This window comes from Diospyros lotus, chromosome 6, assembly GCF_014633365.1.
Source record: "Diospyros lotus cultivar Yz01 chromosome 6, ASM1463336v1, whole genome shotgun sequence".
Classification (NCBI taxonomy): domain Eukaryota; kingdom Viridiplantae; phylum Streptophyta; class Magnoliopsida; order Ericales; family Ebenaceae; genus Diospyros; species Diospyros lotus.
In genome coordinates, this window is record NC_068343.1 from 3315925 (window position 1) to 3328134 (window position 12210).

The 12210-nt window shown below is 35.7% G+C and overlaps 1 protein-coding gene across 1 annotated transcript; it reads right to left on the reverse strand.

Moving 5' to 3' along the window:
- Positions 1-253: 253 nt before the first annotated feature.
- LOC127804980 (uncharacterized) lies at positions 254-4280 on the reverse strand. Its single transcript, XM_052342119.1, has 5 exons — positions 3599-4280; positions 2232-3484; positions 1000-1413; positions 650-909; positions 254-547 (listed from the first exon to the last, which is right to left on the reverse strand). The coding sequence occupies exons 1-5, from the start codon at positions 3733-3735 to the stop codon at positions 293-295; spliced, it is 2319 nt and encodes a 772-aa protein (XP_052198079.1). The 5' UTR covers positions 3736-4280; the 3' UTR covers positions 254-292.
- Positions 4281-12210: the final 7930 nt, after the last annotated feature.

Here is a 12210-nt window from a genome sequence, read left to right on the forward strand (position 1 = left end):
ATATCTTAATATATTTATTTATAATTTTAATTTTTTATTTATCAACCCCATGATGGGGCATGCCGTGACGTTGGCCCAGTGGCTCGAGGCGGCCTGGCCTGGCCCGGCCCGGCCCGTCTGGCACTTCTAGTGTCGAAACTATATTTACCAAATTTTAATATGGGAAGAAATAATTATTGCACAAGCATGTCATCTTGACTTTTATTTATAGTGTTGTAGGAATAAAATGTTAAAATTTATTTACACAGAAAGAGAGAGAGAGAGAATGAATTATTATTAATTATAATTATTATTAACAGGGGAAGAGGAAAAAGGAGGGATCAATGCGTATCTTGCTGTTTACAAAACTAATGGTGCTTAATTTATTGCGACACCATATTAGCTGTTCTGTTGTAATTCTAGACATGTTAAGCACCCTGGCCACCAGTTTCATGTCCACTTGGGAGAAGAAGTATAGCACTTGCTCCGACTCCTCCTCTTCGCTCCTCCTCAGCCTCTTCAGTATGCAATTCCCACTCCTCAGCAGCTCTTTCAGCTTCCTCTCTTTCTGCATTTCCCAATCCAACAAGGCAAGAAGATTATTTATTATTATACGGTACCCATGTGATGGTGATGGTGATGGTGTATCAGGTGCTAATTAAAAACAGACCTTTCTGAGATTTGTTCGGAGCTCCATCAAAAGCTCCGCGTCTTGGGGGTCCTGAAGCTCTGGATGCGGTGATCCTCTTCGTCCACATTTTGCTGCAGCAGCCCCGGTGGAACAATACTTGTCGGCTCGAACAAACCGCCAAAAGATTCGTATCGACTCCTCCATGATCTCCACCAGCATGTCGCTTGTGATGCTGTAGTAGTCGTCGTCGCCTCCCTCTCTTCTTTTCATCGCCTTCTTTCTATCCTTGGCGCTGTCTTCTGCAGATGATCGAGCAAGCCTAAAAATGTTATTGATGATGATGCAAAAACGCAGAGTTGGAAGTTTTATTTTTTTGACTTCTTAATTACCTCTTATAACTGGAACTTGAAGAAGATTGCGAAGGACGCATCGAGTTTTGACATAATTCTGAACTCTCGGGCCCTGAAAAGGCTCGTCCTCGGTAAACCTCTGTACGAGCACTTGAAACTGTTGAAACTCTCCAGCAACTTCGTTGAATTGACGTATTCCACGAGGGTCTGATTCCCACAGCTCCAAGGCCTTCTCGTATTGCCAGTGCAGGATTTCCCAAGAAAGGCACATCTGCCCCACGTATACCACTTCTAAATCACCCTGCAGCTCTTTAACGAACTTCATCATAGGGTCGCTTCCAATTTTCTTGCGTTTGCTTGGGAACAAACTTTGTGAAAAAATGGACCCAAAGGATGGAACTGACGATTTTGGGTTCGACACTGATTGTAACGGGTCCTTTAGCTGCAGAAACCCTGTGGATAGCCACCAAGAACATGTAATCTGAATTTGATAGTTTTTCTTTTTTAAGAAAAAGATTCGTCGTGTTAATTGATCATACCCAAAAAGTTATATTGAGGGTATCAAGAATGAGTATCATAAGAAAAGAGAGCTTTCCCTATATTGTATGATGCTGTTAAAAAAAAGCATGCTCAAACAGAGAAATCGATGGCCAAAAAAGATTTTGTGGAGCCGCTTCATAAATGTAGGTCACTTTATGATAAGAAAACAATTGATACCAAGTTAGGTGGGCAATTATAAACAAACTATGTTTGTCAAATGTGGAGAAATATGAAAGCTTAGGTTATGTAGCACTGCCATGACTATGACCTTTAATTTATGGGAATTGAATGTCTCTCTCAGGCGTAGAAAAATTGGGTTTTAGCTGAATAAGCAATACCAGTTAATTACAATATTTAAGTTAGGTGCACAAGTGAAACAAAACAATTTAAGGGCACACAGATCAGATGGCACCTCTCTGTTTTTCACCTTTCCAGCACCCACAAACTTCAATTATTCATTCTAATCCTTGTGATCCAAAACCGATCGAGTTCATGGCTTTTTTGTTGCTTCTGAGCCTAACCAAGACGATTTAGTAGGTCCATTCTCCTAACTTGTTAATTATGAAAGGTGGGTTAAATTGCTCATGCTAATCGATCAACCGGTTCAGATAACACGCTTATCATGAGTAGAACTAGGAAAGCAGATAGAATTACGAGGGAAAAACGAAAAGGAAAAACCAATAGTAGCAGGATTGTTCCGTAGAAATCGAAATTGGAGAATGGAAACTGACCTATGGCATACATCTTCTGGTAATTCAAGATATCGAATTTCCTCATCCTCTCTCTGTAACTTTTGTAGAGCTTGTGAAGCTCGTCCATTCGATCAGCGTGCTGGAACTTCTCGTCGATCTTCCAGGGCTTCAAGTCTTCTGAAATCTTGGGAGACTCGGATTCCTCTAGAATTGTGGGCAACCCTGTGGCTCTGACCTTTTTCAGCTCCATCTTCAGCTGTTCGATCAATTCTTGATGTTCCCACAATGATTCCAACTTGTTTGAATCCTCCGAATCCCAGTCCGATGAATTCTTCGAACTGACTTTCCCAGAATCGGCTGTTGTTTCTGCCGGCTTTTTACCATGTTCTTCATTCTTGGGATTGTCTTCTTCCGTTCGGAAATCTTTCTCGGAAAGAAAATCTGAGCTTAACTTGCCTACGTTCTGCAAATGAGCCTCTTCTAGTTTCCTCAGTTCTTCCATCGTGTAGGTATCTTCCTCTTCTCCATGGAAGCCATCCTCCTTGTGTACCTTGCTCGAATAATCCAAATAATTTTCATCTAAATCCGACAATTCGTCGTGTAATTCCACCTCGTCTCCATTGTTTTCCGCCAAGTTGTCAAGCTCGAACTCTTCCCTAAAATCTCCGTCCGAGAGAAAACCATCGCTATATGAATCAATCAAACGGTTCAAAATCAAGCGCAGAGGACTAGAGCTGATTGACCCAGAATCAGAATCAAGAGTGGATGAGTCCTCCTTCTCGCCTTGATCGAAGCTATCATGCTCGTCCAGGGCATCTGTTTCTTTCCCCTTCTCTTCCTCAAATGCCATTGCCTCAATTTTCTCGGCAACATTCTCCTGCCCCTGTGGTACTTCTTCGACAACCGCTTTTGCTTCAGAACTAATTTGGACAAAATCCTTATCCGTACTTCGTCCTTCCGCAAAACTGACGGTCTCTGGTTCTTCGACAAATCTGGAACAACTCTTCATGGGCATGAACTCGTACTTGTTGGTCTCTCCAAAGCTTATAGAATCTCCATTTTCTTTCCTGCTTCGACTGAATTCTTCAAAAGTAGGAAACTTGAATTCGAAACTGAACTCAGATGTCTCTTTCTGGCCAAACCCATCGGCAACAAAGCCGACGGCGTCCTGTTCGGCTTCAGCCTCTGCGTCAATCTGTGGACACAACTCCGGTTCGGGCTCATTAGGACTCGAACCATTTCCAGTCTTCTCTACGAAAGAAATATCGGAACGGGTTGTATTCTCCTCTGAACTGAGAATAAGTCAACAAAATCAATCGCAAAACCCACGAAAGTAAATTAAAAAGCAAAAATTATTTAATCGTCATAGAAAAAGAATTAGAGCCAAAGACCGAGATCATGAATACCTGAGAAGATATCTCCTGAAGAAGGCGGAGGCAGCGAACCAGAAAATGCGGAGAAAGAGAAGCAGTTTACGGCACAGAAACTGCGTGGTGGAACCCATGATCACCCAATCGAAATGGGAAAACCGCGGAATGAACATTCACGGAGCCATGAATTTATTAACCAGCCCGTAAATTGAGCATGAAGCAAAAAGCAGAGGAAACAGAGACAGAGCAGTCCATGAGAAAACTCATGGGTGCTTTGAAATTTTCAAAGAGGAATGGACTCGGCACCTGTAAACGAAAACCAAACCCAAGTCGAGGAACCCAGAGCGTGGAGAAGAAGGTGAAATCTGACCTAATTGAGATTTGGAAGCAAGATTGTAGGGGAGATAGTTACCGGCCAGCAAACTGGGGTTGGGTTTGAGTTGAGCAAATCTTATGGGTTAGTTGCTTAGTTTGGAGCCTTCAAATTCTGAATTCTGTTATAGGTTTCTACACTAGTCTATCATCTATGGGCGTTGGGAGATTTGATTTATCGGGTGAAAGAAGGAAAGAGAGAGCGAAAGATAGATAGAGAGAGAGAGAGAGAGAGAGAGAGAGAGAAGGAGGCTGCCTTGTCCTGGCTTGCTGCTTCTTTTCCATGTTCTCTATCTCTCTCTCTACTGTTTCACAAAGAGATAGAGAGAGAGAGAGAGAGAGAGAGAGAGAGAGAGAGAATAGGTTAAATTGAAAGTTTACGTTTTTGACGGGGGGCTACATAAAATTTGGAAAGTTTTCAGTCAGTTTGACATAATTGCTTCGTATATTTTGTGGGCACGGCCACTAGAGGAAAACAAAACAAAACAAAACTATAAAACAGTAGGCCGACCTATTTTACTACCTATATGTTAGGGGTACGATGGCGTTAATTCTTAGCTTAACAGGCCCGCCCCGCCCCGCCCCACATAGTTTCCGTACAACTGGAGCTCCTCCATGCCACGCCGACGCGGTTACGCGGCATTCCACTTCAACAACATGGGAAAATAAATTTTCTATATATATGATATTTAAAAGAATCATCATATAATTATAATTTCGGCATTTATATATTATTATTATTGCAATTGTATACTTAGTTATTTATACTAATATTATTATAAAGTTTTGACTGTCACAACGATCAATTTTTATGAGTCACTTCTGATTCAGAATAATTTTGATTGAAACAATTTCAAAAATTTGTATTTATTTTTATTGATGTATTAAAAAGAGAAAAGAAAAATCCATTGAAGTAGACGAAGATTACATAATAATATTGCTATCCCATAAACTATATTATTTATGTTAAGAATTTTATATCAAATGCTAGTATGAGTATCCACATCATTAACCAATTTATGCCAATGAAGGGCTTGAAAGGGTTTCTAACACTTAACATCCCCCCCCCCCCCCCCCCCCCCCTTGTTTAAATAATCTTGGGTTAAATTTAAAAAAAAAAAAAAGCCCAACTTTTTAACTCTCACTTGTGGATCCACAAATTGAATTTAAACTGCCAAATTTGCCTCAAAGGACTGAAAATCCGATCATCAAAACTAATAATTTATTCGTAGAATTAGGTATTTATAGATTGACTAATCAAATCCGAACACATTTGCAGTGAATTAAAATTCATGATTTATAAACAGAGTATTAAAATAAAAGCAGGGTCGGTTGACGAGCATGACATGTAAAAATAATAAGGAATTATTATTATTATGAAGAAGAAGAAGAAGAAGAAGAAGAAGAATCTGGATTGATCTATCTAGAAGATCCCAACTCAAGGAAGAAAATATATTAGATGTAACGGACATATATGTAGTTTACAAGGTTTTCCAAAAGACCATGGAAAATGAGTCAGGGAAAGGATGGATTCAAACACCTCACCCCTCTCTATTATTACCGTCTAAATAACTAAGATTTGGAAAAATTAACAACACGGCAGGCAGGCAGGCAGGCAGGCAGGCAGAGGGCAGAGAGTAAGAGTAAGTCTCCTGGCTGGCGACGTATTTTGGGCCTTGGTCGTTAGATTAGGTGGGAAAACGAAACGGAAAACAATTTACAGTTTCAAATATATTAATAAATAATAAACAAACAATCAAGAACAAGAGTCCCTGCTGGGTGGCTGCCGCTGCTTCCTTCCTTCCTTCCTTCCTTCCTTCCTTATGCGGCTTAGATTTTTCTCTCACGTTGACCTTCTGGAGAGAGAGAAAGGTTTGTCTGCATTTCCAGATGGAATTGGAATTGGAATTGGAAGTGGATTTCTCGACCGACCGCCATTGACCTTCCCCACATTCCCACTTCTAGAAGCATTTTTGGGTTCTCATTTTTATGATACCCGTTATTTGCAAATAATAATATTATATATATATATAAAGAGAGAGAGATAGAGAAAATTCATACCGTAACGTTATAATGTAGAAAAATTTTAAATAATATATTTATTATCTTAAAATCCCGATAAATTAAAGAGTTACAATTTACAATTACGGCGGCTGTAACCTTTTTAACTTTCATTATCCTATGATTACAGTACAATTAACTCCAAATTGAAGTAAAGCAGCAGGGTTCAACATTCATTGCCCATAAAAAAATTAGGATCACTCTAGACACACTGACAAAGAACGTCTTCACGAGGCCCACAATGAGCGAGCTCACTGGAAATGGGCCCAAAGCCCAGAGAACAGGCCTGAATGGCCCAAACATTTCCGTTGAAGCTGATCGTTTAGCTCTTATTTTGTTTAGTTTTTAGTTTGCTTCTTTCATTTTCAATAAATCAAAAAATAAAAATAAAAATTTAATTGTCGAAAAACAAGATCAAGGAACCGGCTTTTGGAGGCCTGTATTGTTAACTTCAATGGGCCTATAGGAAATGTATTAAAAGTGGTCTCTAAGCCCAGCCCATCCCCCAACACTTATCAGCACCCCAGAATATAATCCAAGTATTATAATCATTCTGATTGAAAGCTTTACAAACTATCTATGCTCCATTGCTTCTCTAAAATTAAATTACAGTGTCACATCAATTATTATCCACTGATTTTTTAGTGGAAAACTTTAGCGGGCCCCGGTTTGCACTTCTCAAAAGATTTTAGTTTTGACGTATCAAATCATCAGTTTAATGCGGAGTTTGCTCGTAGCCTCTTACTGCAGCCCAAATCAAAACCTAAAGCCCTAATCATTTAGCTGTGGATTAATCCAATGGGCTTTGTGTACGCATGGGCCTCGCCTGAAAGATGCAAAAACCAGGCCTCAACCAGATCCGACCCATCTCATCCCACCCGACATATTCTGCCAGATCCGAACTTCCACCCTTTTAATTAAGATATTATTATACTACCCTACTAGTAGATTTTAAGTACATTTTTTAAGATATTCTTTTTAAACAAAAATTGCCCCAAATTCATGAGAGATTGGACAAAATAGTTAACAAAACTATAATAGTCAAATTACTCAAATAAAAATTACAAAAAGTTCAATTTGTAAGATATTTTAGGTCGATCCTTATCATTATCATTATAACACGGTCAAAATCAAAACCGGTCAAAATTAACAATGATCACAATTAAATTAACATTGTTCCTTGAAAACAATTATTAGGTTAAGTTCGGGAATAACAATTTTCACCACAACAACGTGTACCAATTCACTGAACAGTTCTATTTTTTTGAATAATTTTAGGGTAACTTTCCTTTGGAAAGGACAAGCTGTATGAATCATCATATGGAGTTTCCCTATTAGGTAGACTTTCCAATTTGATCATTATGATTAAAGCTTTAATTAGTGACTGGTATTGGTGATTTGTTACGTCAACTGATCCATTCCATTTAGAAAAAGGAAAGTAAAGGCGACATGGAAGCCTAATTAAGATTCTTTAAACAAGGCCACTAACACAAGTCGATCGCGAAGTGTGTTCGGTTGGTGAGAAGCAAAAGGCTTCGTCTTTCATTATTCTTCCCGACACCACACCCAAAGAGGCCCCATTTTCATGTCAAACCAGTACCCTTCATAACATCAAATCCATTTTCACTAATCCTTTGCTACTCACTCTTAAATCAATCTTTGTAATCTCCCAAAGATGCTCATCAAGTGGACTCCATTCATTGCAATATTTGTTACTTACCCACTATATATATTCTTCCATTCATCACTTTGATCTACAGTTGGTCAATCTTAATTTTTTGTATTTTGTAGAAAGGGTTGCGTCAATCATCTACATCCTTACCCAACAACTTTTGCCCAGAGGATTAAGCCGTTCATGAAAATAGTAAAGGAAAAGGTGTTGAGGTTGTTCAATGGAAAGAGGTTAAAAAATATTCTGATAATTATCGAAAAAAGAAATCATCTCGTGTGTCCTTAATTGAGATTGCCAATGGTGCGTCTAATTAAGTCCTTTCCTATAAAGCCAATTGAGGTGAGATCGGTGGTGGTCAATCGCTTCTGCTCGCTTGTGAAGGAACATATAAATATATTTTCTCTTGAGAAACTGAATCTGTCTATTGTAGAAGATAATGTTGATGAGATAGAAATGGATATAAAGAATAAGAGTAAAAGATGTCATGTAAAAGAGGAGAATTATGCATCTAACAGGACATGGGATATGTTCATGTGAAATCCAAATCTTAATTGAAGAATTAGCAAAAGAAGAAGAATGCCCTTACAAAATCAAAGGGCTCCAGGGTAGTAAATCCGGTTATTACTGATCTAGTTTGATGATGTTAGTCTTCTATATATTCTATGTGAATATGTCGTTGGGGTAGTTTTGTGTTTTTTTTTTTTTTTTTTTTTCTGTGATTGCTCGGGAGATGCCTTAATTTAACCTGTAGATGCTTTGTAGTTTTTTTTGTTAATTTACTCTTACTTATAGAAAAAAAAAAACAACAACTTTTTGAATGGGTAATAATATTTGTTAAACATCAATATTCAAAAATCGTTACAGTATAAAAATAAGAGAGATGCGACATAATTTAAAAATAAAAAAGGACGGTCCTTTCATATACTCTAAAATTGTCCATAATTTTTACTTTATTAAAAGGGCATTCCAATTCACAAGTTTTCTCCCTTTTGTTAAGATTCAAAAGATGATTATATTTTACAAAAAGACTATTTTTACTATCTAAATTTATGATATCCTAATTATAAATAAATAATTTTATCTTATGGAATACTATCATGACTCGTCTTATAATAACTTTTACTTTATTATAATAATATATATAATTGTTATGTAAGATGAAGTTGTATCAATTATTAATGAAGTGTACAATAAATTTTACTTACACACCCATAGCATAATTACATTAAATTCATATGTTGATATCGGGGTTAGGTTATTAACCCCAATAGATGGTAAACCTATTTTGACTATATGTTTTACAAATTATCCATGACCTAATGAGTGATGGATGTATCAAATGATTAGTTTCCTCATACAAAGATATGTGAAAAATTGAAAATTGCAAAATGATTATCTCTTTTACTTGAGATAATTGAGAGATAATCTCTCCCACTAGTTATTTATATATATATATATATATATATGACAATGGCCTTCAATGAGAAGACTTAAAGAGTATAATTTTAGAAACTTCTAGAAATTTCTCTTAGCTCATTATTTAATAATGTTACCCCAATTTCTAAGTTATATATATATATATATCGTGAATTTTATAAGAATATAACACTAGTTATTATTCCTCCTATTCCCAGAGAGATTTGTACAAAATAGACAGTGAGACTTGTACCAACAAAGTAGACAAATTAATCACTTTTGTTTTTAAAACTTTTATTCAAACAAAAACTAAACTCTAAATCCTAAAATAGTATTAGAATTTTTCTTAGACATTTGGGCATTCAAAATTAAAATATTATGATTATTTATATTATCATGTTTTCTATAAATTCTGATGACATGTCAAATTACTTTCTGGGGTGGCTTGTTAATTTAATTAATAAATTTTTACTTTTCTATAAAATATTGCTCGGATTTACCTAAAAATCTCATCATAATCTATTATTAATTAACTTAAAAAGGCCATGATGAAGAACAGTGATGATCTAGCTTCTGATGATAGGCCTTCAATTCAGTTCCATAGACAATAGGATGAAGGGTGGTGGAAAGCATTGTCGATTCTTTTTCATTTTTTCATAAAGTATAATATATATTTCATCCAATAGCACAACCAATTAAAGTAATAAAGTATAACTCATCAAAGAATAAAAAATTCAAAATTAATCAATGAACCCCACAAGATGTTCAAAAGATAGCAAAATGTTCATAAAGTATAACTTCATTGGTGTCGATTCTCATCTATAGTACCATGACAAGATAGCAAAATGTTTCAAAGCCTTACCAAGCATTAATTAATAAACCCCAAAAATTGTCAACTCATAGTATAAAAGTTTCCATTTTCAAGTGAAGAGTTAGATGGAAAATATGCCCCATATAGGGTTGTTTTTTTTTCTTACTAACGATACCACCATAATAATAATATCTAGCACTATAATATATATATATATATAGGCAATAAATCTATATAGGCTCTATAATATATATATATATATTTATTAGTACTTTACCCAAAAAAAAAATTCTAATTAAAAAAGTTATTATGAATAACCCTACAATTGTCAATATCTAACACATCAATTGATGTCACACCAGCAAAAATATTTGAAAATCGCAGTTTATGCAACTTTTGATAATTACCAGCAGCCTTCGTGTAAAATTAATAACCTCTTTGCTACAATCACTGTGTCCAGCGTCTTGCTACACAGATTAGCATTTACACAATACACGACCATTTAAGTGAAAAATTACAATTTTTTATTATATAATGTGTACAATTAACGATGAAAATATGCATGCACGCATCTTTCCTTCAGAAATTTATTATCTATGCATCTCATCAGGGGTGGGTCATGCATGGATGCATTATATGAGCGCATGAAAAGAAGGTATAAGAGGGTGAATTGATTGATTGTCAATTGATTCAAGAAGCCTATAGCCAAGAAGGAAATTCCGCCACAATCAAAAGAATGGGCTAATCTAGTTAGCTTATATAGTTCAATGAACGAGATATAAATAATCAAAGAAAGGAGAACCCACATTTGAGCTTCAACAAGATCCACTTCCTGAACAGTTGACGAGAGGGACTAAATGGAAAATGTCTAATTTGGAAATCTAAATGAAAAGGAATAAAGATATCACTCAAAAGTTATATTTGATTACCTTAGTTGATTCCCCATCTTCAAGTCAAAAATTAAAGGCCCGTCTTGCTGATAACATAATCCTATGAGAATTGAGAAGTACGTATCTGAGTTATTCTGAAAAGGCATCTATTGAAACTAAGAGTATGAAATAGAGATGTTCTTTCATTATGAGAGACTGTCATCTACTTTTGAGCCCCAAACCATACCTCAAGATTAAAGAACAACTTGTGAATCCAAGAATGGTGTGAACCTCCTATGGGTTGTGGCCAATTACATCAATGGGACTAGTACTGAATTAGAAAGTTGGATTATATTTGTCGGGACATGTTGGCCCTCCCCTTAGATAATTGATTACATATATATTTTGTGACTTGTTAAGGAATTGTTCTATATATATATATAATGCTAGTTTTGATGAGTAGATGTATTTTGAGGTTTGATTCTACTTAATTTTTCTATTTCTATTATTTAAGATTTGTCTTTGCTAGCTCCTTATTGTTTTATGTGTTTTCTATGATCAAATCATCTGGTATGTAGTATCTTGGATCTCAATTTTCAAATGGCTTTTCTCATTGTTTTGCTTAAAAGAAATTAAAAAATGCTAATAAAAATTTCCATTACTATCCGTAATCTTTATTTGATCATAAGACATATAATTATCAAAGTCAAGATATATGCATATGCAGTTATGTGATTCAATCCATTTTGAGCCAAATTAACTAAACATAAATACTTATTTGTCACAGATAATTAAGTTATCCATATATAGTTGACTGTTAATTTCTAGGGACAAACTGGACGAGGACCATCGTTCCACTGAAACCCATAACCTTCCGGTACTTAGATACAATTAAGTTTAATTTGAAGCCTAACGTAATCATAATTAATGGGATGGAGATTAGTTCTCTGATGCAGATAATAATTCTTTTTTATATAGTTGTACATATAGAGCACTCCCCTCCGACGTTCATATACAGTTTGTACCCATAAATATAATTAAATCATAATTATAAAAATGATAGAAATAAATAAAAATATAAAATTTAACGAATAAATCCTTCATGCATGTATATACGTGTGTTTATGATTGATTAAACAAAAATATCCCAATATTATTATTGTCATATATATTTGGATTTTTCTCATATATAGAGAACCACACTAATTAAATAGCCTATGAGAATATTAGACCGCTGGATGCCGGATTCTAGAAACGATCATTCTAGGGTTTATTGGTATGGGCCTAATGGTGCGATAAAATAGTAAAAGTGTAACAGAGAACATATATAGGTGGTCACTGTTAATGGCTATAAATATTCATTCTAGGGTTAGAGCTTCCCACAAATCAACGACATGATGCGCTTCATCTAGCTAGCCTCTGTGTGTGTGTGTGTGTTTACCAACTC

Coding starts and splice junctions, on each gene's coding strand:
- LOC127804980 (XM_052342119.1), bottom strand. CDS start 3,735: ATGTTCATTCCGCGGTTTTCCCATTTCGATTGGGTGATCATGGGTTCC. Junction 910..999: donor TCAAGTTCCAGTTATAAGAG/GTAATTAAGAAG, acceptor GATCATCTGCAG/AAGACAGCGCCAAGGATAGA. Junction 548..649: donor TCCGAACAAATCTCAGAAAG/GTCTGTTTTTAA, acceptor TGGGAAATGCAG/AAAGAGAGGAAGCTGAAAGA.